General features: G+C 33.3%; 2 protein-coding genes across 2 annotated transcripts; both read left to right on the forward strand.

Annotated features, from left to right (window-relative positions):
* The first annotated feature begins 493 nt into the window (after nucleotides 1-493).
* On the forward strand, nucleotides 494-7,940 carry LOC146933261 (ubiquitin-associated (UBA)/TS-N domain-containing protein). Its single transcript, XM_085705011.1, has 12 exons — nucleotides 494-711; nucleotides 833-971; nucleotides 1,270-1,365; nucleotides 1,966-2,042; nucleotides 2,221-2,300; nucleotides 2,896-2,956; nucleotides 4,408-4,475; nucleotides 4,558-4,639; nucleotides 4,798-4,878; nucleotides 4,956-5,033; nucleotides 6,781-6,900; nucleotides 7,493-7,940. The coding sequence occupies exons 1-12, from the start codon at nucleotides 544-546 to the stop codon at nucleotides 7,667-7,669; spliced, it is 1,227 nt and encodes a 408-aa protein (XP_085561137.1). The 5' UTR covers nucleotides 494-543; the 3' UTR covers nucleotides 7,670-7,940.
* A 688-nt stretch (nucleotides 7,941-8,628) lies between these two features.
* LOC146933262 (PLASMODESMATA CALLOSE-BINDING PROTEIN 1-like) lies at nucleotides 8,629-11,778 on the forward strand. Its single transcript, XM_085705012.1, has 3 exons — nucleotides 8,629-9,457; nucleotides 9,547-9,580; nucleotides 11,250-11,778. Exons 1-3 carry the CDS (start codon nucleotides 9,127-9,129, stop codon nucleotides 11,458-11,460), a joined length of 576 nt encoding a protein of 191 aa, XP_085561138.1. The 5' UTR covers nucleotides 8,629-9,126; the 3' UTR covers nucleotides 11,461-11,778.
* The last annotated feature ends 15,129 nt before the right edge of the window (nucleotides 11,779-26,907 follow it).

Consider the following 26,907-nt stretch of genomic DNA (forward strand, 5'->3'; position numbering starts at 1 on the left):
CATATGAAAGTGCAAAATATTTACTGCTATAATTTTAAACAAAATCAAAATGATTTTAATCGAAACTAAAAAACAAGATAGAGTAACGTATACGCATTAACAAATAATATATTTCTTTTATATATTGTTTTTAAAATAAAAAATAATGTATTTCTTTTATATATTGTTTTTTTTTAGTCCTTGCATAAAATATGCAAGGTCCGGGATTCAAACTCCGGCCACCACAAAAAATATATTGTTTTTTTAGAAATAAAGCTTCCTTGTAATAGATTCATTAAAAAATATGGAAGATAAATATAAATTTACTTAAAAACAAAATCAAAAGTCACGACAGATTTCTTTAGAAACTAAATTTGAAATATTTAAGCAATCAAAAAAAAAAGTTACTTAACCCTTAAAAACCAGCATTAGAACCGGATCTACGTGGGATTGGTCGTACCCTTCTCACCCTTACCTACACCTATAAAGCCATAGAAAAACTTAGATTTCTTCTATTTTACCAATATACCAATTGGATCCACCGACGAAACGAATCACCGGAATATGGCAGGGGTTTCGCTCCAGTGCGGTGATTGCGGTACTCTCTTGAAATCGGTTGAAGAAGCTCAAGAACATGCTGAACTCACCTCACACTCCAATTTCTCTGAATCCACTGAACCCGTTCTCAACCTCGTCTGCTCCACTTGCTCCAAACCTTGCCGATCCAAAACCGTAATTTTTTTTATCCAAACCCTAAACCTTCCAATCATTCATTAAGTTTTTTCTTTATTTTCAAATCGATTGATAATTTTAGGGTTTAATTTGATTATTTTGTTTCAAAATCTGAATTCAGGAGAGTGATTTACACACCAAGAGAACTGGACACACTGAATTTGCTGATAAGACTGCCGAAGCAGCAAAGCCAATAAGTTTAGAGGCTCCTAAAGGGAATTCAGAATCCCAAGAGGGTGGAACTAGTGATCAGAATGAAGGTGATGTTTTTTTTCTTCTTCCAATTAGCTTAGTGGTGATACTTATTTAGGGCCTGTTTGGATTGAGTTATTTGAGCTTATCTACTGACATAAGTTTGTGAAGCTGAACTTATTAAATCAGATTATAGCTTATATGAAGACAATTTAACTTTATTTTATCTTTCACTATAGAAATAGCTTATATATAAGCGCTTATTTTATGCTATAAAGTGAAAATAAGTTGTTTATCCAAACCAGGCCTTAGTCTGTGTATCTAATTCATTCATTATTCAATTGGTTTTAATCTTATAAAATACAGAAATGGTTGTTCCTGATGTTGATAAAAAGCTGCTTGAGGAACTTGAATCAATGGGCTTTTCAACAGCCCGGGCAATAAGGGCACTTCATTTTTCTGGTAAGTTGACATGCACATGTAATTTAAAAAAAATACTTGTATGGTAGTAGACTAGTAATGAGTTCGAATCCCAGTTGAAACTATCTTTGGGCAGAATTTACTTACCTCCCTACCGAATTCCGGATTATTAGATTCGCTTTGAGGGTTAAGTCAAAACAAGTATTCTTTATGGGTTTGCATTACCGGTCATTATTGCGCCACAGCACATTTATGAAATTATACAGTCATATTTCCATGAAATTTAAGATTATATACTTTTGATTATTGATAATTAACGTGTGACCGGGCATCAGTTTATACCGCTTGAAGGAAAATTTAAAAATAACATTGTTGGATTCTATTGGTTTGGGTTGGGTTTGCGAAGAACAAAGTATCAAGGAGACATAGTTAGTATATGCACATGATAAATAAAATTTAGTAAATTTTTAGATGCAAATCCTATTTTTCATGTTAAAGTTAAAGTATGTGGATCTAGGATACATGTATTAAGCAGTTTATTTATTCACAAGGCATTTCAATGCATTTTTTATGTTATCTATATCTGCATATTGATAATTACATGTTCTCTAGATACTGAACTTAGGCTTCTCTCTTTTATAGGTAACACTAGCCTCGAGGCTGCTGTAACTTGGATAGAAAACCACGAGAATACGCCTGACATAGATGAAATGCCCTTGGTACAGCAATTCTGTTTATTCATACGGCTTATTATTATTACTATTATTATTATTATTATTATTATTTATTACGCATGCACTGTTTCACAAGTTGTATATATAAGAGTGGTTCACATTATGAATACATAGACTGTAATTAAGTTGCAACCTCTACCTTCTGACCTTATCATTCACTCAGGTATCTGCCGTCAGTAAAGCTAAAGCTTCTAAACCCTCCCTTACCCCAGAAGAAACAAATGCCATTCTAAAGGAACTAAGGTATGAAGCTGAATGTAAAATAAGTTTCACGTTGTGGGGCCAAATTATCAAGTTGTTTCAAAGTTTGATTGAATTTTGTTGTAGCAAAGGATTGGGGAATAATTTTAACCATTTATTGGTTGATGTAATGTATTATGGCTAATGGTAGTCCCTTACAAAATCTCATAAACAAGCAATTATTGTTGAGGCATTCTGGTAATTATTTCTAATGTAGCTTAGGGTAACACAGTAAACACTTGATATCGATGTATATGTATCACACCTTGTTTTATGGATGGTCTTTGTAATGTGTCTACAATTTTCAGTGTTCTTTATCATTGCATGCGGGTTATATACATGCCCTTAATATACAACAGGATCAATGATGGCTAAATCTATGACCATATATTTTGTTGTAGGTAGAATGGATTTCTTTTTCTTTAATGTTTAGTTTTTTTAAAACCTCAGTCATTCGCAGTACATGTTGTGTATTATTCTCCTACAATAACACATGCTTGCGTATTTTGTGTCTAGATCTATAGTATATATACATTTCTTAAGCCAAGTTATTGTTACTAGTTTGCGGTCATTTATTTTTTTGAGCTATAATCTTAAGGGAGAAGGCTCGCAAGAAGAAAGAAGAAGAAGAGAAGAGAATGGAGAGAGAAAGAGAAAAGGTATTTTGTAAACTCAACCCTTTGTTTCCCACTCATCTCATTGAGTTTCAGTACTGATATTGCCTAGCATCTTACGATTTTATATTTACAATATTGGGGGCCAGCATGTGCGTACACTTTGTTAGAGACATTAAACCTGCGTCTATGAGTTTATGCTTTGGGGATAGTTGATCTTAAGGCTTTGTTTGAGAGTTCGGAGGGGAGGGGAAGTGAGGGCTTTGGGGGTGAAAAATATAGGGGAAAATGGAAATCTTTCACATTTTTTGAAAGAGTATTTTTTAGAGAATAATAAATTAATGCTTATGATTAATATATTTTAATTTTAAGAACATTATACCAACATAGACTTAATTTGAAGATTTCATATAAACCCTCCAAAACTATCCTCTAATACAATTTTTTTTTTTTTTTTTTGCTCTAATACAATTTTTTAGTTCCCCCAAATGAGGAAGATTTTGTATCATGAAGAAAAATGAACCTCCCCAAAGTTCTCCCCTTCAATGTCCTTTATTTCGTCCACTTGCTTCTTCCTTTTTCCCAAAACCCTCCCTTCCCTTACCCTTTGAACTCGCAAACAAAGCCTAAGACTCTATGCTCAGCCAGTTAAGAGCTTGGTACTTGTTACTTCCTTCTTCTAGTAAAAGAAGTTGAGTTTTGGCACGGTATATTGAGGCTGTGTATTGTTTGTATGAAAAGCCCACACGATTCTTTGTTTGAAAAGTTGTGTTGAAGATATAAAGCATATGCGAGTATCGCTTACTAGGTATTGAGAATTGTTATCTGAATTCTGGTTTTGATTTTTTTGATTGGAGACTGACTTTTGTTTTTTCTTCATTTTTTTATACTGATTTCCACACTTTTTTTTTGTTCCAACCTTTTTGATCATTAACACCATCATGAAAAATGGAGAAAACCAAAAATCTCTCTCCATTAAAAAATCAAAACCAGAATTCAGATAAAAATACTCTCAATACCTATTCAACAATACTCTCGCAGATTTCTCCCAATAGCTTACACTTTTACGAAAATTGGCTTTGGGCACACTTGATTTAGTATTGCTTAATAGGTAGTCAGGTAGATAAGTTCAAATGGAAGCGCTATAAATTGGTGTCAAAATGCTATCTAGCATCTTTTTGCTTACTGATCTTTATGCACCTACACAACGATATCGCCCACGTCGTGATTCTCATGAATAAGATATAGGTAGATTAATCAGGTGGATAAGTTCAAATGGAAGCTATGAATTGGTGTCAAAATGCTATCTAACATCTTTTTGCACCTACATAGAGAAATCTCCCCACATCATGATTCCCCCGAATATAAGACCATCATAGCTTTATAAAAATATGTAAAGTTCATAGTATCATCATATGAATTTCAAGCTTTCCATATACATGTTTTTACCTCAATATCTGAGAAGTCATTCTCTTCATCATTGTTTTCTTATTCAGGAGAGAATTCGAGTCGGTAAGGAGTTGCTTGAAGCAAAGAGGATTGAAGAAGACAACGAGAGAAAACGGTCTGACTCCCTTGTTTTCTTACATCCTATGTTTTAAATTTGACTGCACCATGCTACAATAGAATTATGCTTCCTTTTGCAGGTTGTTAGCTTTGAGGAAAGCAGAGAAAGAGGAAGAGCGAAGGGCTAGAGAGAGAATCAAGCAAAAGTTGGAAGAAGACAAGGTTTAGACTTCTTTTAATCGTTAATTTACAGGACTTCGGTCCAATTTTTTATGAATGCTTGAGTATGTTGAGCAATTTCTTTAACAAGATGGCATAACAAATTGACGACTGTCATTGGGGGATCAGACTTAAGTGACTTTATTTCTCAATTATGACAGGCGGAAAGAAGACGAAAACTTGGATTGGCTCCAGAGGAGCCTTCAACAGCCAAGCCTGCAGCTGTTGTAGAGGAGAAAAAGGTATTATCTTGTCCAGAAATGGTGGTGTTTTTTATGCCATACCTATTTTTTTGAAATTTTGAAATTTCTGCATGCAGAGTTTCCTGCCAATTAGGCCTGCCACCAAAACCGAGCAGATGAGGGAGTGCTTGCGTTCTCTCAAGCAGAACCACAAGGTACATTTACATTTTCACTGGGTGGGATTCTGTGGTTCATCTGCCTAGTTCAGTGTAGGCAAGTGACTGTTGGATACAAGTTTTATTAATATCAACTCAAATTATAACGGTGAATAATGTAGGAGGTACCATAGAAGCTTGATTACATAATGCTAAAAAGGAATACATTACCCCTGCAAATTATGTTATTTAGTGAACTTGACATCTAAACTGACTCTGCTTCTAAAAACCTTTCTATTAATGGTCTGTCTTGTTTAGAGAATAGTTTCTATATTATTTTTACCAATATATTAAAAGTGTCACCTTGTTTTTACTTCGTTTCATGTTTTTTTAAGATTTTTATGGGAAACATTAGAAATATGAGAAGAGGGAGACGGCGATATAGGCCTGAGTAATAACGACGGCACTTCATAAATATATGATTAATGAATTCACATTTCCACAACTTCATGTATTACTTTTATTCTTCTCGAAAGAGGAATAAAAATCCATAGATTGATTTATCTATCCAAAGCATGTGGTTTTCTTCTGGAGATGGAGTCACTGAGGGGGGTATATTTAAAAATATTATTTTCATGTAATCATGTTCCTAGTTAGCTAAGACCATCCACAACAGAGCACCCTAAATTGGGTGCTTAAATTGAATTCATATGTCCACATCACTCATTTTACCGTAATACTTAATAAGCACCCATTTTCTCCAACCCAGCACCTTAAAAGAAATTATTAAATAGGTCCCACAAATAATTTTATATCATTACATTTCAACAAAATTTATTTATTTTATTAAGATTTATTAAATGGGACCCATGAAAAATGAAGAGAGAGAGGGTGTGCTTCCATAGCCACCCTTCTCCATAACCACCCATGTATTATACTCCACAATGGGGGTGCCTATTTAATGTGGTGCTAAATAGGTGAAGCACCCACCATTGTGGATGGTCTTGGCGTTGGAAGATTGAAGAAATTAATTTATGGATTGTCGTGGTTTTGTTATCACACATTGTTACAAAAATATTACAGTTTCATCCATTTTATAAGCTGAAATAAACAAATTTCCAATTTACAGCTAGTGCGTTGAAATGTAATTTTTTTATTTTATTTTTTATATTTTCACAGATACTTGAGATCACGAAATGACAATAACATCCATATCGGTCCTCCATTTGGATAGGAACATGAAATTATTCCTTCAATAATTAGTCATGTCATCAGTTTCCTCATTTACGAACCAATTTGATGTCATTTTATTGGGAAAAATCCAAGTCCCACATATAATGAAGATAAGACCCTCACTTTACCAACCGGTTTTGTAAAGATTAGTTGGGCGTGAGTATTGGAAAAAAACCCAAGTCTTGCATAGAATAAAGATAATGCCTGAAATGAGTTTACAAAGAGTGACACCTCCATTTTGCAAGCCGGTTTTGTGAGGATGAGTTAGACTCAATATGAGAACTTAATACATTTGAAGTACCGATTTGGTGGCAGCGAATGTGACATTTATGGAATGATTTGACGTCACATAGGTGCTTGAAGGACCAATATGAGATCAATAGATTATGCAATTTGCCAAAATGCAATTTCTTTTTCTTATTTCTTGAAATAAATCATAATTTCAGTTCTTAAGGAATTTGATTTCTTACTGAATAATGAAACTTCTCAAATAATGTTAGTAGTGAAACAGCTCTTTCAGCCTAAATATTTTTCACCTTTGCATATTTACATGTCTGCTTTATTCTTGGAGCAGGAAGATGATGCCAGAGTGAAGAGAGCATTCCAAACTCTTCTAACTTATGTGGGGAATGTTGCCAGAAATCCTGCTGAAGAAAAATTCAGGAAAATCCGTCTTAGTAACGCAGCTTTTCAGGTAAGAAAATCCGTTAAGATGGCGCGCTTTGTACTTTGGCATTTTCAGGTAGTTCAGTGTAGCTACTAATACCTAGGGAAGATAAAAAGTAGTTTATTCAACCATATAAAAAGAAGAAGAGATCTATAGGCTGTTTGGTTCAACGTCTATCGTCTCAAACTCACGTCTAGAGTGGCACTTTTGTAAATCTTTTTGCATCTAACGTGAAAGCTACCACTTAGTTGCTTCTATAAACTCATGTATGTGTCCAATACACGCCCTACATACCCAGTCCGATCAAAACTCTGAAATTCGGGATGAGCATTATAACCAAGTTTGGGACCCCTTTGAGTCATTAAATTATTGTGGAGCATAGGTAGAATCCTACACCCACCACATAGACCCAAATATTATACCATCGGGTGTATCAGTTTCAGGGATTTTTGTTGACATAGTTTGACAGCTTGTCATTGTAATGCTCAATTGTGTGTAATATTTCTCGTCTAAAGCTACATCAGGGAAATATGTTAATTGTATGTTTGCATATTTACATGCATCTAAATCATTTAAAGAAAGCATGTCAATAAGCTCGTGCATATGATGTGTTTAACAGGAAAGAGTTGGTGCTTTGAAAGGAGGCATTGAATTCCTTGAAATTTGCGGGTTTGAGAAGATCGATGGCGGTGAAGTTTTGTTTTTGCCTAGGGAGAAGGTTGATATTGCAGTCCTAAATTCAGCTGGATCTGAACTAGACTCTGCAATAAAGAATCCTTTTTTTGGAGTTCTTTAGTTGATTCAGTTGTAATTTAAAGGCTTGACAATTTTAGTTTGGTGTTTCAAGATCAAGTGCTTTATTTGTTCATGAAACTGTTATTTTTCATAGCTTGAAGGGATTCTGAGATATTTGTCCTTGTGTCGTTACTTTTTGCGGTTTAAGCTGTTTTTAAGCTTTGGATACTTGAAGCAGTTTAAGCAAAATATTGAGAGGTGTATATCTAAAATATTTCAGGGAATAAATTATTACCAAAGAGTACTTTGGGAAGCTCTTCCCTCATTTCTAATATTTTTCCAACTTGTTTTTTGTTCTGGTGGGAAAAATCTTTCAGAAAATAACGGCTGAACATGGAGAAAGGAACCTGAATTTGTGATGGCTATCTTTTTCCCCATTTGTCAGCCACCTGTTTGTCATTGACACACGAGAATCAATACAAGTCTTGGTCGTCCGTCAATAAAGAACAAGGATTGATTTTCCAATCTAATCTAATTTTTCACGTCATTCGTAACAATCCATAAATTTTTGGGCACATCAATTGTTAACATTCGTGTTTCAACTTATTTATAATGATAGTAAGAGTTATTAAACGTTAATTTTATTAGTAACTTAAACTAGAAGCAGAAAAGCAAGTATCATATCCATGATGGATACTGCGTAACGTAATTTGTTTGTAAGTCACCAAAAGAGTAGCCAAGCCACCTGTTTTGGGTTTTACATGTTGGTTTGGTGAATGTGGTTCTCTTGAAGCAATGGCAATACGTCTCTTTGTTCTCTTTATTTTATGTGAAATCACACTAGCCGTATTTCACCAAAATCACCTGGTTTAAGGTTATTTTGTTAAATTTACGTTCAATTCAACCATACACTATACAAACTTTTGTGCGTGGGGTGTGTGTGTGTCACAATAAATGTGTATTTTATTTGATGGATCTAGTCTAATAGATTAAACTCTTACAATATGACAAACCAAACTTAAACCTCAAATGAAAATACCCCTTGATTTTGTAATACAACACAAGTGGAGGAAACATGAAAAAAAAAAAAAAAAAAGAAATTGATTTTCCTCAATTTTATATTTCATTTTGTTGGTTACATATTGGAAATTTAACATGTGGATTTGACACATCCATGTATCAAATTTTTGTTATCTCGATATATATTCACGGTATTTTTTGATTTGAGTCCCAATCAGCAGCTATAATTTGAGCTATTAGGTTTGGCTCTCTCTATTTTCTTCTTGATTGATTTATTTAGATTCATTTTTGCTATTTATACTGAAAAAGAAAAAGAGAAGCCAAAAAGAAAGCGAAAGCTGCTTCTATTCTCATCTCATTTCATTTTCACCTCTACACCACACTGACTATATAATATTTTCTCTCTTTTCTTCTGAACACTTCTCTTCTTCTTTCTTTCACACTCTCTCTCTTCCTTTACCAAAGCAAAACAATACCTTAATATAACAACATTCTTCAATGGCATCATCATCAAAGCCAGTTTCTGTACTCTTGTTATCATTGTTAACCATTACAATGAAAATGATGAATGTGAATGGTCAAGGTGGTAGTGCAAGTTGGTGTGTGGTGAGGAGTGATGCAAGCTTTAATGCATTACAAACAGCATTGGATTATGCATGTGGAGCAGGTGCTGATTGTCTTCCTCTTCAACCAGATGGACTTTGTTTTCTTCCTAATACCATTCAAGCACATGCTTCTTATGCATTCAATAGTTACTATCAAAAAAGAGCTAGAGCCCCTGGTTCTTGTGAATTTTCTGGCACTGCCACCATTGCTCAATCCGATCCAAGTAATCAACCATTCTTTCCTTTCATTCCTTATGCATTTTATTTATTTATTTGTCTATTGGTCTTACTCATTTTATGTGGGTGTGTGCAGGTTATGGATCTTGCATGTACCCTTCTTCTACAAGGTATGTAATTTTTCTTAAATTAACATATATTATGTAAATATTATATTATAGTATAGTATAGGATAGTGTAAACTATAAGTAGTTTCTTATGTTTTTTTTATAGCACAATTAGATTTCATTTGAGTGGGCGAAAGTGAAACTACGTTCCTTGATATTGAAGTAAATGGATTTTATTCTCTGAAGCAACTCAATTTTTTTATTTATTTGTTTTCCTTTTCACTTTGGTGACTTTTCCTCTGTCTGATCTTAATGGCTTACCAAATACGATTAACGTGACATGTCAAGCATTTGAGGTCACAATTAAGAGAAAATAATTAAATGGAGAAAATCCATTACCATTATTTGTGCACTTATTTGTTTAGGTCATAGTATTCCTTATGTCTCGTTGTTGTTCAAATTTTCAAAATTAATCTTGGGTTGCACAATTTGGTCGTACTATTTGACTGACACCCTGTGGCTCATGCCTTACTTTCCTGTACCTTTGTAATTAGACCGTTGGGATGAGTCTCACTCCATCTAACGGCTTAGGTTCACCTTGATCGTACGACATTTACTTTTACAGTGCTAAAGTGACTGAGCAATGGGTAATAATTTATGTGAAAATGTCATGCCAACCTTTTGTTCAGTTGTCATCTCTCTCAACATTGACCCATCCTTTCCTACGTACACTTTTGTATATGAGCAAGAGCAGCTAGTCTATAAATCTTTCACTATTTTGGTATATAAATAGAGAAAATTACTACTGCAGGAAGCTTCAATCTTGGTAATTGTTTACTGTAGAAATACAAACTTCGTTTTGAAGAGTTATTACTCATTACCCAAAGGAACTTTACTTTTTGGACGGATAAGTAGAGACTAGAGAGTGTACTAAATTGAGCGATGCTGATAACCCAAAAAAATAAACGACCATAGTGTTTATTAGGTTATGGGGTGACAAGAATTGATTTTATAAACTAATTGTAGAGGCAAAAACCGTAAATTAGATTAATGTGGCAAAAACTGAAAATTTATTTATGTTTTTAGAATCAATTTTTCCCCCCTCAAAAGAGAAATCAAACATTCACTTTTATTTTTCTTATTTTTTTATAAAGCAATATAAAATTTAATTAATGTTTATATGATTTTTATGTTTAATTAGATTAGATTAATGTGCTTGAAAAGGTTTCCGCACCCACACCCTCCATGTACATTTTGGGTCCATTAGCTATCAGGTCTATAATGAACATTTCTTAGTGGAAGGTGTTCAAAAGCTTATGAAAAATAAAATCTTTGTAAAGAGGTCCTATCTTGTTGCCTTTTCAGTTTAGAACATTAATTGTCTCATGTTGGAATGTAAAATACATGTGAATTCTTGCATCCTTTGAAAGACAAAGCCATAAGACAAGCATGCTTGTTGTAGCGCAACAAGGGATCATATAAAAGATTTTGGTTGTGATTGAATCATTGCTTGTAATGTGTTTGATGCCTTTGATATATTATGCCCTGGCAAAATCATGTGTCATGGGGTCACATACCTACATGGTTATTGCACTACAATAAAAGTTCAATACTTTACTAGCATCATTTTCTTCATTCTCAGTTTTACCTTACCATTTTATATTGATCCTTAAATAGCAAGGAGTAAAGGATCAAGGGTAACTAACTATTTGATTTATTGTAATGTTTTTAGTGGTGCTGGAGGACCAAATACACCAACCACATCAGTTCCAATGACCAACACAAACATGTCATCACCTGCCACTTCAGCACCAATCTTTGGTGGCTTATCTCCAGGATTGAGCTCTCCATTCAATGACAATTCTAGAGCACCTTCAAAGGAACTAGCCACATGGTTTTTACTTTACTTTTCCTCTCTTCTCATTCTCTCCATTATCTCTTAGCATGTGTATGATCTTGAGGGAGACTAATTGCAGTTTTGTCACAAGTTAAAGGGAGCTTTTTGTTGTTTATAACTCTTATACCCTCCAATGTATGAGTAAGGTTATGAACAAGTTAAGCATTGGTGGATAAGGTTATCTAGGTAAGTGCACAGCTAGGGTATTAGCAAAGGCCTTTAATGATCATGATGATGAGATTCTTGATCTATAGGGCTCAAATTTAATTCAAATAGCTCAATTTATTTGTCCCCTTTGCAAAATGTACTATGTTTCATAAATGTTGCAATACCATTAGCTTATACAAGATTTTATTTAATTCAATTTATTCCCTCTTATATTTTTTTTTTATATTTTTCATAAAAAAAAAAGTACTATTTTTATTTGGTACGTTAAATTGTGTAATTGCATATACACCCTTCACATTTTAACATGCACTTCTTCCCACGACTAGCCATGCCAAATAATTATAATTTTTATTTTATAATGCCGATGATTAACATACATATAACCAAATGTATACATTGTGAGAGAGTGAAAATCAATAACTCATATTTTTCTTTATTGTGGTTATGTCATGCATGCCTTCGATCTATCATTCATGTTGGAAGACTTGTTCATTTATTTAAGCAGTTGTGACCTATGTATATGCTCCTCCATCAATACTGATTAAACATCAAAACAAAAATCAAAGAGCGTTACCAAATAGTTACCTTAATAAAATGTCTAGGACAAGAAAATTATCAACATATTGAAGATGATTTAAGGCCATACCTTCAAGAAGATGGGTATACACAATTTCCATAGCCTATATATACAAAAATTGAAAAAAGAGAAAGGTGAGATCAAATATTGATCCACAACATAATTAATCAATGAGTCCGTTTAGTTTGCACCCATAGAAGTATAGGTCCAATTTGGACCACAATTTCCCACCATTAGATTTATCTATGCACGATCCACCACCTGCACTTGATTTTCCCCCCTTTTCTCTTCCAGTTTTCTCCAGGAACCCATACACCAACCACCATCTCTCTCACTTCACGCAATACAAGCTAGCGACCCTCAACCCTCCTCTGTCGTGTTTCGAGTTCCGACCATCGCACTGTTGCTTGCGAGAAATTGATGAATGATGATACAGAATAAGAAAAAGAGTGAATTTATAAAGGGTCAATCATCATTTCTATATTAAACCATATAAATCAAAACATATGTTTTTTGATATTATATTTAACTTATCTTTGGTAAAATAATTTTTATCCACTCGATCTTAGGTTCATCCACCTTCTCTTTCCAAATCCCCAATACTCGATATTTACCATATTGCTTCACTTTCTGTCAAAAAGAAATCATATTGCTTCACTTAATTAACAACAATCATCAACATGATTTCCAAGATAGTTTATTGCTACAATTTTACCTCACAGTTATAATTTCTTTAAGAAAATGTTCCTTCAATTTATGTGTTTTGTTTGTGGAAGGTTTGTGTTAATTAAGCGAAATTTGTTTGCATAAATATTGATTTTAGTTGTATTACTATAGGGTTCTCTTTGTGATTTTAGTTGCAAAATATTATCGGTGAGAGTCGCTTGCTTGTACTGTGAAGTGAGAGAGGTCATGGTTGGTGTATGGGTTCCTGTGGAGAAAACTGGAAGAGAGAAAGGAAAAAATCAAGTGCAGGGGATGTATCATAGTATTATGTGCATAGACAAATCTAATGGTGAAATAAAAGTGGTCTAAGTTGGACCAATACTTCAAGTGGTCCAAATTAAAATTACCCTTAATCAATAATTCAACGTAAGCAAAAAAAATAATTAAATGGGGAATCGATATTCATACTGGGATCATTGAAGACAATATGTGCACTGCCAACTAAATCACAAGAGCCACGGGCTTTTTGATGGAAGCTATTGAAAGCATAGGAAGCATGATTTTGAAGTGTGTTTGGATTATAACAACTTCCACCAGGTTGAATAGGACCGCAATCAGCTCCATCTAGGGGTGTGCAAATGGGTAATCCAAACTGATCCGTACTAGATTTATGGATACAGTTTGGATCAAAAATCTACTTTCACAAACAATTTGGATTTTTTTAAAAATGGTTTGATACAATTCAGTCCGGTTCAGTACTGGTTCATGGTACCTGAACCGAATTTTGTTATGAACCGGTTTTTGATACCCGAACCGTTTTTGATTGAACCGGTTTTCCATATGAACCGTTTTTTTGCCCGAACCGGTTTTTTTTTGCCTGAACCGGTTTTTTTTACTTGATTTTTTTCCCATTGAAATCTTTGGTCCACACACCAAGTAAACATAATTACAATTTAGAAGCCGGAGCATATAAATCTAAACATAGTAAATGATGAATGCCCTTCTTCATGAGTTATTAAACATAATGTCAAATCTTCATAGGGAGCCCCTAATATGGACCTCTTTTATTATGGTCCACCCATTGGTCCTTACTTACAATAATAGGTAGCTTTTGTTGCTTTCTGGTTTAAGCTGCACAAATCACTTTTACATTTCCCCTCTATTTCTTTACTCCATTTCACATTTCATATCCTTCTTCCATGGTAGAAGACCTTCGTGGGCCAGCACCCAGAAGAGAAGGCTGCTTTGGTGTCCAATGATGTTCACACTTGGTTCCTCGCAAGTCTTCTTCCATGCCTATACTTCCTTGAATGCTACATTTCTTATCACTATTAAATCAAATTAAGAATCGGGAATGAATTTACTAGGTGTTAATGTAATGATTGATCAAACAAGGATGTCTTGACATTTGAATCTGTTGATAAGCTTGTCGAAAATGATAACGGCTTCAAGGATGTTACCGTCTTTTGGAAGTATCCAACGAACACTTTTGTTGATGTTGCTGTGTCAACTGTGATTCATTGTTTGTTGTTGTTGTTGTGTTTCGTCAGCCTTTGAAGGATGAAATTGAAGGTGTAGAAAAAAATAGTGAGTTAGATTTGTTGGAAATTGGATTATTCTTTCATTTTACATTCAGCCATGTAAATTTGTTGTTGTGAATTGTGGAATTAAGTGGTAGTGGCGGTGGTTTCCAACACAATACCAAACCCAACAACCTTTACATTTTTTTTCTCAATTTACTGTGTAAAGTGAGAAGGAAGAGATCGTAAAAAAAATTAAAAATGGGAAGGAACAAAAACTACCTGCTATAGCAGGTTAATTTGTAAGGACCATGGATGGACCCTAATAAAAGAGGTCCATATTAGGGGCTCCCATCTTCATAACTATTAAAAATATAATAATGGATATCATATGCAAAACTTGGCAATAATCCAAGTCAAATAAGAACAATTATTACAATTCATGAGTTATTAAACATAATGTCAAATCATCATAACTATTAAAACAGCTATGCTATACATAGCGACATTTTTTATCACGAGCAGTTCAAGAATATAAATTGACCAATGAAAAATCAGGGATGGGCACAAATCAAGGAAGGGTTGTAACATACTTGGAAAGCAACAAATAAAGCGGTGAGTTAAATACACAGTCGGGATAAATTCTTGAGTTTCTTTCTCGTGATAAATAGCATTTTTGCTATTAAAAATATAATAATGGATATCATATGCAAAACTTGACAATAATCCAAGTCAAACAGAAACAGGAATGCCCTTCTTGCCCATGCTATCCAAAACATTATTGAGAGCTTGACATAGACCAACAAACTTCAAGAGGAAACCATCATTGCCAAAAAGTTTGACATATCCAAAACTTCAAGAGGCCGCCTCCATCTCCACATGCATAATTTAAAGCATCAAGCAGTTGTTGGGTACCTGCTCCACTCCTAGCAACACACCATGTTTTTTTTCCCTCCTACAATCAACACATTTATCAAAACAATGGTTGTTAGCAAAGGTTAACATTAACATAACTGAAATCAGCTTTGATGTGGCCATTGAAGGAATATCAAAGGGAGTGATGGAATGTTGCTTCTTAATTATGATGAGGTTATTTTTCTTCTTCTATTTTGCTCTATATATCATAAGTATGTGTGTATATATAGATGTACAACACCAAAAAAAAAAAAATATAGATATACAACTAATGTTTTTAAAATCGGACCGAAGGTTAAACCGATGTGACATCCAGGTCATGGTTCAACTCGTCCAACCGTTGTAGAACCGTTCGAACTAGATACTAAATAAATAATACTCCCTCCGTCTCAGGGACGAATCTATTTAGAGGCTATGTGTGGCTAATGCCACACATCCAACTTGCCTATTTTTTTTTTAATTATAAATAAGGGTAATAATCATTTTGGTCTCTAAATGTGTAACGAGTAGTCACAATAATATCTGATTTTGCATTTGTTAGTCAAAATAATCCATGAAGTGACAATAAGTAAGTATATTGAAGTACTAATATGACAATATTAACGAAGTATTTTAATGTCAGGGACCATTTTGACTAACGAAGTGCACAATCACGGACTATTTTGAAATTTTGACACATTAAGGGACTATTTTGGCCACTCCTTACATATTCAGGGACCAAAATGACTATTACAGCTTATAAATAAAATACAATATGTTAAGAATAAGAACAACAAGTCAACAACCTTTTGCAAAACTTATGGAAACAAATAAGTGCAACACATATGCTATGATTTATAAACTTTTGAAGTTGGCTTTGCTCTTGTCAGCAACAACTGCAAGTGTTGAACGTGTTTTTTCAGCCATGAAAGTTGTGAATGTGACAAAATGGATGATCAGTGGTTAAATAACCGTCTTGTAACTTATATAGAAAGAGATGTTCTTTTAACAATTAGCAATGATGTCATTTTAGCTCATTTTCAACAAATGGATAGGAGACGATTTTCATTGTAATGTATTGTATCAAATAGTGTTATTTCTTATTTTAATATAGTTTACATTATTGTTTCTTTAAAATTTTAGCATCACATGTACCAAATGTCTACATCCACCCTTGCTCCGTCTCAAATATGCCGCTTGCGAAAAAAAATTATGATTCATGTCTAATAATTATAGGAATATTGATATAAATGACCAAATTAATTCAGCTGTATTTAACATCATTGACCAGATCAATTTAAACGTAACTGTTGTAGTCTCAATTAAAAGCAAATATTTTCTTTTTGGTGATTCAATTTATAGCAAATTACATCCCATAGTTAATAGGAGAAAATTAACAATGGTTGTATGCACTAAAATAGTAAGCTATCCACAAGTTTAGCAATTAATTATTATGAATTATTACATTACATTTGCGGTTTATATCCATATACATAAATGAAGTAAACGTGAATCATAGCCATTGAATAGAAAATTAATGTGAGGGTCACAGATTTTAATGCTGCAAACTAGAAAAAAATAATCTTGACCAAAAAGAAAAAAAGAAAAAAGAAAAAAATGTAACTTTGGTGGTTAAAAAATAACAAGGTAGACCGACCGGTGGTCGGGTAGAACCAGGACCGGTTTAACGGTTTTCACGATTTTTCTACCGGTTCTGTTGACTAAAGATTCTGCAAGTATGTTCGGTCGGTCCATCTTAGTTTTAAAAACATGGATTAAATAATGCTTTCCCGTCATTTGGACGAGTTTCGGAAAAAACCCCATAATTTGTTTTTATTAAATTCCTCTTTGTCATTCCAAGATTCCATAAAAAATAATCTGGTCTCATCTGACTAGGCAACTTGTGGCATGCTTTATAACTTAATTTATTTTTTCATTTTTTCAAATCCATCTCACATTTTATATATAAAAAAAAATGAAAATAAGAAAATTTCGGGATAAAACCCATATTTCTCTTCCTCCTCCCCCTTCTATCGATTTCACCTCCTTCTGCCCTCTCTCTATCCCCATAAACACCTACCATTAATCATACATTGTTTTTGATTTGTTTGCATTACCTTGCGATTTCACCCAATCCCACTAACCCTAAACCTAAAACGGGAATAGTCAATAGATAAACATCGGAGAGGTAACACTACTTCATGTTAAATTTTCTTGTTTGCTGTTAAAAAAGAATCTATCCAAGACAAAAAAGAAAAAACCGTATAATACTTTTCTACTACAAATAAACAACTTAAACAAAATGATAATAGGATCCACTAACACTTCCACGTTGTAGGAACAATAAGCCATGCATTCTCTTCCTTCAACGGTTGTCAGATGCAATTTACATAGAGATGCAACTAATGTTTTATCATTCATGATATATACCACTCACCATGATGCCTAAATTATTACATAAATTAGTGCATCTCAATGTAAGAAAGAGAGAGTACCCAAAATCAATCTAATGAAAAGCCTATCTCTTTCGTGCGTAACAATTTTGTGAAGTCCAAGATTTGAGTCATTGAAGCTTTCTCCAACTTACGAGTACTTAAGTTTAGTCTCATCCCTTGTATATTAGATAACGACAAATTTTAGTTTGTTAGAGTCTTATGCTCATTTTGAATTGTATTGTTAGACAATATGTAATGGGCCTTTGGTTGTAATTGGGCTAAGGGTAGTTTAGTCCTTTTTTAATGTCTAGTCTTTATACTCTATTGTTACTCTTTCTTCATTGAATCAATTGCTATTCTTATGAAAACCCTAGCCGTATTTCTCCATTGTTAACATGGTATCAAAGAGCATGGTTGATTCCCTCTGAATGATGTTGCTGTGCTTCCGTTGTTAAGAAAAAAAATAGGGAAACGCAAAAGATGCTGTTTGTTTCTTTAAGGTTTGTTTCTATGGATCAAATCTTGAATTGTGAAGGTACGTTAATGTTTTGTCTTTAAGGTGAGAAGAAAAGTATCTTGTTTGCTTCTATTCTAGTATTTTAAGGTTTGCTTCTATTGTTTTTGCTTTCGGATTGCATTGGTGAGAAGAAAATATCTTGTTCGATTTAAGGTTGCCGTATTGGAATTGTTTTTGCCATAGTTACAAAGTGCTTTTGTAGTGTGCTTCAGTAGTAGTATTTTGTTTTTATCAAACCTTGTTTGCAATGGCTAGTGATAAAGATGATTCTCTCCAATCTATTAGTGTCCAACTCAATGGTGAAAATTATTCTTATTGGAGTTATGTAATGAAAAATTTTCTGATAGGAAAAGATATGTGGAATTATATTGATGGAACTAATGTTAAGCCTACAGATAAAAAGGATGTTGATAAGTATGCAGAAGCTTTGAATACATGGAATAAAAGTAATTCAAAAATTATTACTTGGATCAATAATTCTGTTTCTCAGTCAATTGGTATACAACTGGCAAAATTTGATACGGCTCAAGAGGTTTGGGGTCATTTGAAACGTTTGTATGAGCATTCCAATTTTGCAAAACGGTATTAGTTGGAGAGTGATATTAGGGATCTTAAACAGAATAATATGACTGTTCATGAATTCTATTCGACCATGACTAATTTGTGGGATCGGTTGGCTCTTATGGAATCATCTGAATTGAAAGGTGTCAAAGCGTACACTGACCAAAGAGAAGAACAACGTCTGGTACAACTTCTGATGGCTCTTCGTGATGATTATGAGGGACTCCTTGGAGCTATTTTGCATCGTAATCCTCTTCCTAGTGTTGATTCAGTGGTTAGTGAATTGTTGGCAGAAGAAACTAGGCTTAAGTCTCAGTCTGATTTGCATCAAGGAAAAGGAATTATCCCGAATCCTCCATCTGTTTTTGCAGCTCCTTTTCACAAAGGAAAACCTCAGGGGAGGGCTGGTATTGGTAGTGATGAATGTGCATTTTGCAAGGAGAAAGGTCATTGGAAAGCACAATGTCCAAAGTTATTGAAGGCAAATAAAACGAATTTTATGGCTCCATCATCCAATGTTGTTTCTCCTATTGCTCCTATATGGTTGGTACTTCACAAGCAGCTGATCTTGTTGCGCAATTTCAAAAGTTTCTCTCTACTCAGTCACATGCTATGTCTGCCTCCTTTGGATCCATAATTCAGGAGGCTGATTGGGACATGCCGTAGACCTGAGGACTTTATGTATTGGAAGAGGTTTAATGATTCTTCTCTTTAATTGTCTCTTTTTTGATTGTCTTCCTCTCTTTGTTTCTTTCTTCTTCTGATTAATGATTAATTGTTTCCCCTTATTGCTTCTTTGATTGATTGTCTTTCTCCCTTTTGGTTCTTCTGTTTGGTTGCTCCTCTCCCTTTTGCTTCTTCTATTTGGTTGCTTTTCTCCCTTTTGGTTCTTCTGTTTGGTTGCTCCTCTCCCTTTTGATTCTTCTAATTGGTTTCTTCCCCCTTTTGATTCTTCTGATTGGTTTCTTCCCCCTTTTGATTCTTCTTTGTTTGATTGGTATTCTCCCTCATTGGCTTCTTTTGTTTGATTGTTCCTTTCTCTCTCTCTCTCTATTTGTTTCTTCTCTTTGATTGTCTATCTCTATTGGATTGTTTGATTGCTTCTTTCTCCCTATTTGGTTTCTTTTGTCTGATTGCCTCTTTGTGTGTCGGTTTCTTCTGTTTTGGTTGCTTCACTGTCGGTTCTTCAATTTGGTTTGGATCAAAATTGTTTGGTTTAAATTGGCTTGGTTTGATTTGGCTCATCTCTTTGTTGGTTCATCTATTAAGGCGGTGCTTCTCTTTATGTTGGTTACTATGTTAGAATTTTATTTTATGTATTATTGAATAAGTTTGCATTTCTTGTTTGTCAAACTCTCAATGTTCCATGTTAATGCATTGTGAGTTTGAGGGGAGATGTTAGACAATATGTAATGGGCCTTTGGTTGTAATTGGGCTAAGGGTAGTTTAGTCCAATTACAACCAAAGGCCCATTGTTAACAGTTGTTACGTAAACCTTGGAATGGACGATGTATATGTATGTATATACACAATCTCGATTTCTGCTCTCCGCCCAGCACTTTTCACTCGCGCCCTGCAGCCATTCCGAAAATACCCCTGCGCTAGTTAACTAGCGCAAGTGTAAAAAAAGGGGACTTAAATTTTACACTTGCGTGACTTAAGTCACGCTGCGTGAGTTAACTCACGCAGAAATTAACACTTACGTGAGTTAACTCACGTAGGTATTTTTTTCATATTCACAATATGCTTTAGCATATTCACAGATTCATATTTTGGTTGAAGAATGGTTTTTGTAAAGTAAAGTTTACTACAACATCATTATGTTTTCAACTTAGAAACCCATTTTGCTATCTAATTCTCATTTTCCATCGAATCTGAATCATCACAATCTCAAAGCAATGGTGAAGACAAAGAATATGATGAAGAAACCAACATTGGAAGAAGAAGATACCATTATAGAGGCGAAACAAGATTTCATTGTTTCACCTTCTTCTCACAGTACTCAATCAACTATCAGAACTGCTTATTTTCTCAAATCCATTGAAAGCTTTATTCTTAACCCACCACCACCACCAATATCTTCTTCTACTTCTTCTGTTTTCTGTTTTTGATTCAAAGGAACGTTCTTTCAAAATATGTTTCAATGGCTGGTGCTACCAACACAAATGGGTTAAGTGGGTTGATCAACTTCAACCAAAATATGAATCTGTGAATATGCTAAAGCGTATTGTGAATATGAAAAAAAACAGAGAGAAAGGTTAGTAACTTACATGAGTGTTTTTTTTTTTATCAACTCTTGGTGCAATCCTTATGATATGTTTGGTTCAAAGGAAAGAAAGTGATGAGGAAAGAAAGGTTAAGTGTAACGCCCTCCTTTTATTTAATTATTTTTATTAAGTTAGAATCTATTTATGTGATTTATTTATATATATGAGGTGTCAGTATTTTATTTTGTGGCATTATTCTATTAATTAATAGAATATGAAAATTATTAGTGTAAGTAGAATTGGAGGTTAGAATAGAAGGAAGAATAAGTTATTGGGCCTAAATAGATTTAGGAAGAGTGATTAGTATTATAAATAAGGAAGCTTAGGTTAGAAAGAGTTTTTACGTTAGACCGCTTTTTGGAGAAAGAGGAGAAAGAGGAGAACTCAGAGAGAGAGAGAGAACCCTAGGAATGAAGAACGCTGCTTTTGATTTCAGAAAAACAATCTAAGGTAAGGGTGAGACTATCTTTCACTAATATTAGGTCTGTGAATCATTAGATTGCATCTAACCTTTAGGATGAGTTTGTAAGGGGAATTTCTGTTCATCTAACGGTGGTATGACTTGTGGGTAGTAAAGGGTTTATAATTTTCAATGTTTTCTTATTTGACTCTATGATTATATAGGTGTCCTTTTCTGTTCTTCGTGTCTGTGTATAAGTGATCCGATTTTACTATCCTATGAGTTAATATTAATCGATGACCATGCACTGTTCCTTTATTAATTAGGGGTTATATACCTTGCATATTTACAAGTAGCTATCCTGAGATTCATGATTTAAAAATCAATGGATTATTAAACGATTTTGTATATATCTCCTGGACTATGAAGATAAATATTTGTAACATGATGCTAATTGACTATTACACGGTTTCTATGAAGAATTGCAATTATATTAATTAAAATAATACACTGCAATTTCATTGTGATGTTTATAAAGATGATAGTAATACTCAAATTATTTTTATTATTATTTTAACGTGTCTGAAATAATAAGCTTTTGAATTGATTAGGTATTAATTTAAGGGTTTTTAATTTTAAGGGTTGTGTACTCATGTGGGTAGCAAGGAGTTCTTAACTTTCAGTATTTTTATTTATTCTTATAATAAATCTTTGTTATATTAAGTTCTCAAGTGTTCTTATAATTATAAATTTGATTATAGGCTGTTGTGTTTTTTTGAGTTTAGTAGATAGATCATATTTCCAATTTGGTTGACCGAATCTCATGTGACTAAATAGATCTTAGATTTCAGCAACAGAAAGAGTGCAAATCAGAGTTCTTTTCTAATGAAATTTATCCATAAAAGTGCCTTGTGATTATCTAGGTTTCTCAGTCATAATCTCTTTCTGCAATACTTTTGTTAGGCTATTATTATTAGAGGTGATCTTATTCTTTAGTTTAGAGTATGTTAGGTTGTGTGTAATCGTACTGTGCTCATGTCCTTATTGTAAAGTTATGATGATTAAGAGTGGGTGTCTAGTTTTAGAGCTATTCAAACCATATGAAATAATGCTTATGAATATTAATTTTAAAAGGAAATAATGCTTGGAAAAAAAATATCACCAACCGAGTATAACACTATAGCTTGTTTTCTAGTAATACTTTTCTTTTAAAAAGGTATTTGTGGAGTAGAGATTGACATATAGCCTAGAAATTATTTAAGAGAAAGGCCGTATGTTGCTCGTAGGTTTCTCTCAATTAGAAAAACATGTTTTTATCTTGGAAAGAAAAATAAAAATAAAAATAAGAATAGTAGAACTTTGCAAAGTATGAAATATTTGGCAATGTCTTTTGATGTGTTCTTTAATGATGTAATCGATGTGTTATTTAATGATGTAATTGATGCCTTGATATAAAGATGTGATTTTTGAAGATGTTAAAGATGTGTTATTTGAAGATGTGTGATTTAAAGATGGGTTATGTAAAGATGTGATATTGTTATTTATGCACTATATGTGTTAATTATGATGTTTTTGATGATGCGATGTTTAAGATGTTGTTGATTATCATTTGATGATGTTGTACTATGATGCTGATATGAGATGAATTATTTATATGTTGCATATACTGCTGAGTCTTATTTAAGATGTAAATGTCTGTCTAAGTCAAAGAGTTTGTTAAGTCGTCGAGTCGTTATGAAGTCATCAAGTTGTTAAGATGTTATGTTGTCAAGGTGTTAAGATGTCATAGATGTTCATGAAGTTTCTAAGACGTAAGATGTTGAGTCCATGCATACTCATTTATAGATGAGGGCTCATGCCCTGGAGCTTTTGCTCAACCACGACGGTGGAGCTTTTGCTCAACCACGACGATGGAGCTTTTGCTCAACCACGACGATGAGAGCTTATGCTCAACCACGACGATGAGGGCTTATGCCCTAAAATGGTACCACATGCATTTGCATTTTCATGATGATCAAAGATGGTTTAAGACGTTAAGAGTTGCATAGTCGAGTCAAGATGGTTTAAGATGAAGAGTTGCATTGTCAAGTCAAGTTGTTAAGTTATGAAGTTAAAAGAAGTATTTAATGATGAATTATTATGATGATACATGACGATGTTTATGAGTATATTTATGATGAGCAATGACGATGTTATGATTAATATTTGATGTTATGTGATGATTGTTTGCGACTAGTAATCGGTGATATATGAAGGTGTTCATAATTGATAATTGATGATATATGAAGATGTTTATGATTAGTATTAAGATGATATATGATGATGCTTATGACTAATATTTTGTAGATATGTGATGATATTTATATGATGATATATTGCTAAGATGAAATGATGATGTCTATGTATTTGATTATAGTTGTTAAATTATAAGATGTTTATATTGTTAAATGTAATTTATGATTTATGAGCTTAATATTATTGTTTGAGAAATCTCACCCCTTCTGCTTGAAAATGTTGCTCTTCGTATGGGTAACTTGCAGGTAATCAAGATTAGGCGTGGTCGTGAGTGGACTCCTCACAGTGTGTCTTTAGGTGCTCTGATACGTAACGGGATGAGAGTTTTGACATTGTTTCTATTCCTTACGTATTGTTTTAAGAGATTTATAATGAAGTTGTTGGATTTGAACTAATTATTAATGTTTTAGACTATTTATGAGACTTTTATGATGAGGCATTCGTGCCAAAGACTATTTATGATGTTGAAATATTTCCGCTGCGAGATTTAAAAGATTATGTTCTTATATTTTTGAAGGATAAATTATTATTTATTCCATTTACGATTTTTAAGAAATGTGACATTCCGTTTGTGTTGAAAAACTCTGATTTATTTATGAAATTTTTACGTAGGGAAAATGGGGTGTTACAATTGGTATCAGAGCAGGTCGGTCCGTCCGGCCAAGTAGATGAGTCGTTGTGTCGTGTCGTCGTGTTTTCTAGTTAGTAGTTATGTTTTTATGTGATCATGTTTAATTGACTATCTTGATGTGGTTTTTTTTTTTTTTTTTTGTGTTTTGTTTGAAGAAGCAATAACTAAATTTATTTTCTCTTGTGCTTTGAATTTCGAGGACGAAATTCTTTTAAGTTGGGGAGAGTTGTAACGCCCTCCTTTTATTTAATTATTTTTATTAAGTTAGAATCTATTTATGTGATTTATTTATATATGAGGTGTCAGTATTTTATTTTGTGGCATTATTCTATTAATTATTAGAATATGAGAATTATTAGTGTAAGTAGAATTGGAGGTTAGAATAGAAGGAAGAATAAGTTATTGGGCCTAAATAGATTTAGGAAGAGTGATTAGTATTATAAATAAGGAAGCTTAGGTTAGAAAGAGTTTTTACGTTAGACCGCTTTTTGGAGAAAGAGGAGAAAGAGGAGAAAGAGGAGAACTCAGAGAGAGAGAACCCTAGGAATGAAGAACGCTGCTTTTGATTTCAGAAAAACAATCTAAGGTAAGGGTGAGACTATCTTTCACTAATATTAGGTCTGTGAATCATTAGATTGCATCTAACCTTTAGGATGAGTTTGTAAGGGGAATTTCTGTTCATCTAACGGTGGTATGACTTGTGGGTAATAAAGGGTTTATAATTTTCAATGTTTTCTTATTTGACTCTATGATTATATAGGTGTCCTTTTCTGTTCTTCGTGTCTGTGTATAAGTAATCCGATTTTACTATCCTATGAGTTAATATTAATCGATGACCATGCACTGTTCCTTTATTAATTAGGGGTTATATACCTTGCATATTTACAAGTAGCTATCCTGAGATTCATGATTTAAAAATCAATGGATTATTAAACGATTTTGTATATATCTCCTGGACTATGAAGATAAATATTTGTAACATGATGCTAATTGACTATTACACGGTTTATATGAAGAATTGCAATTATATTAATTAAAATAATACACTGCAATTTCATTGTGATGTTTATAAAGATGATAGTAATACTCAAATTATTTTTATTATTATTTTAACGTGTCTGAAATAATAAGCTTTTGAATTGATTAGGTATTAATTTAAGGGTTCTTAATTTTAAGGGTTGTGTACTCATGTGGGTAGCAAGGAGTTCTTAACTTTCAGTATTTTTATTTATTCTTATAATAAATCTTTGTTATATTAAGTTCTCAAGTGTTCTTATAATTATAAATTTGATTATAGGCTGTTGTGTTTTTTTGAGTTTAGTAGATAGATCATATTTCCAATTTGGTTGACCGAATCTCATGTGACTAAATAGATCTTAGATTTCAGCAACAGAAAGAGTGCAAATCAGAGTTCTTTTCTAATGAAATTTATCCATAAAAGTGCCTTGTGATTATCTAGGTTTCTCAGTCATAATCTCTTTCTGCAATACTTTTGTTAGGCTATTATTATTAGAGGTGATCTTATTCTTTAGTTTAGAGTATGTTAGGTTGTGTGTAATCGTACTGTGCTCATGTCCTTATTGTAAAGTTATGATGATTAAGAGTGGGTGTCTAGTTTTTGAGCTATTCAAACCATATGAAATAATGCTTATGAATATTAATTTTAAAAGGAAATAATGCTTGTAAAAAAATATCACCAACCGAGTATAACACTATAGCTTGTTTTCTAGTAATACTTTTCTTTTAAAAAGGTATTTGTGGAGTAGAGATTGACATATAGCCTAGAAATTATTTAAGAGAAAGGCCGTATGTTGCTCGTAGGTTTCTCTCAATTAGAAAAACATGTTTTTATCTTGGAAAGAAAAATAAATAAGAATAGTAGAACTTTGCAAAGTATGAAATATTTGGCAATGTCTTTTGATGTGTTCTTTAATGATGTAATCGATGTGTTATTTAATGATGTAATTGATGCCTTGATATAAAGATGTGATTTTTGAAGATGTTAAAGATGTGTTATTTGAAGATGTGTGATTTAAAGATGGGTTATGTAAAGATGTGATATTGTTATTTATGCACTATATGTGTTAATTATGATGTTTATGATGATGCGATGTTTAAGATGTTGTTGATTATCATTTGATGATGTTGTACTATGATGCTGATATGAGATGAATTATTTATATGTTGCATATACTGCTAAGTCTTATTTAAGATGTAAATGTCTGTCTAAGTCAAAGAGTTTGTTAAGTCGTCGAGTCGTTATGAAGTCACCAAGTTGTTAAGATGTTATGTTGTCAAGGTGTTAAGATGTCATAGATGTTCATGAAGTTTCTAAGATGTAAGATGTTGAGTCCATGCATACTCATTTATAGATGAGGGCTCATGCCCTGGAGCTTTTGCTCAACCACGACGGTGGAGCTTTTGCTCAACCACGACGATGGAGCTTTTGCTCAACCACGACGATGAGAGCTTATGCTCAACCACGACGATGAGGGCTTATGCCCCAAAATGGTACCACATGCATTTGCATTTTCATGATGATCAAAGATGGTTTAAGACGTT

The sequence above is a fragment of the Medicago sativa genome, chromosome 4, assembly GCF_051527215.1.
Source record: "Medicago sativa cultivar Bolivia chromosome 4, Bolivia_mono, whole genome shotgun sequence".
Lineage (NCBI taxonomy): Eukaryota > Viridiplantae > Streptophyta > Magnoliopsida > Fabales > Fabaceae > Medicago > Medicago sativa.

Excerpts from the sequence above, each read along its gene's own strand:
- LOC146933261 (XM_085705011.1), top strand. The coding sequence starts at position 544 with ATGGCAGGGGTTTCGCTCCAGTGCGGTGATTGCGGTACTCTCTTGAAA. Across the intron at positions 4,476-4,557 it reads GAAGACAACGAGAGAAAACG|GTTGTTAGCTTTGAGGAAAG; the intron begins GTCTGACTCCCT and ends TTCCTTTTGCAG. Across the intron at positions 4,640-4,797 it reads AAAAGTTGGAAGAAGACAAG|GCGGAAAGAAGACGAAAACT; the intron begins GTTTAGACTTCT and ends CAATTATGACAG.
- LOC146933262 (XM_085705012.1), top strand. The coding sequence starts at position 9,127 with ATGGCATCATCATCAAAGCCAGTTTCTGTACTCTTGTTATCATTGTTA. Across the intron at positions 9,458-9,546 it reads CATTGCTCAATCCGATCCAA|GTTATGGATCTTGCATGTAC; the intron begins GTAATCAACCAT and ends GGGTGTGTGCAG. Across the intron at positions 9,581-11,249 it reads ATGTACCCTTCTTCTACAAG|TGGTGCTGGAGGACCAAATA; the intron begins GTATGTAATTTT and ends TAATGTTTTTAG.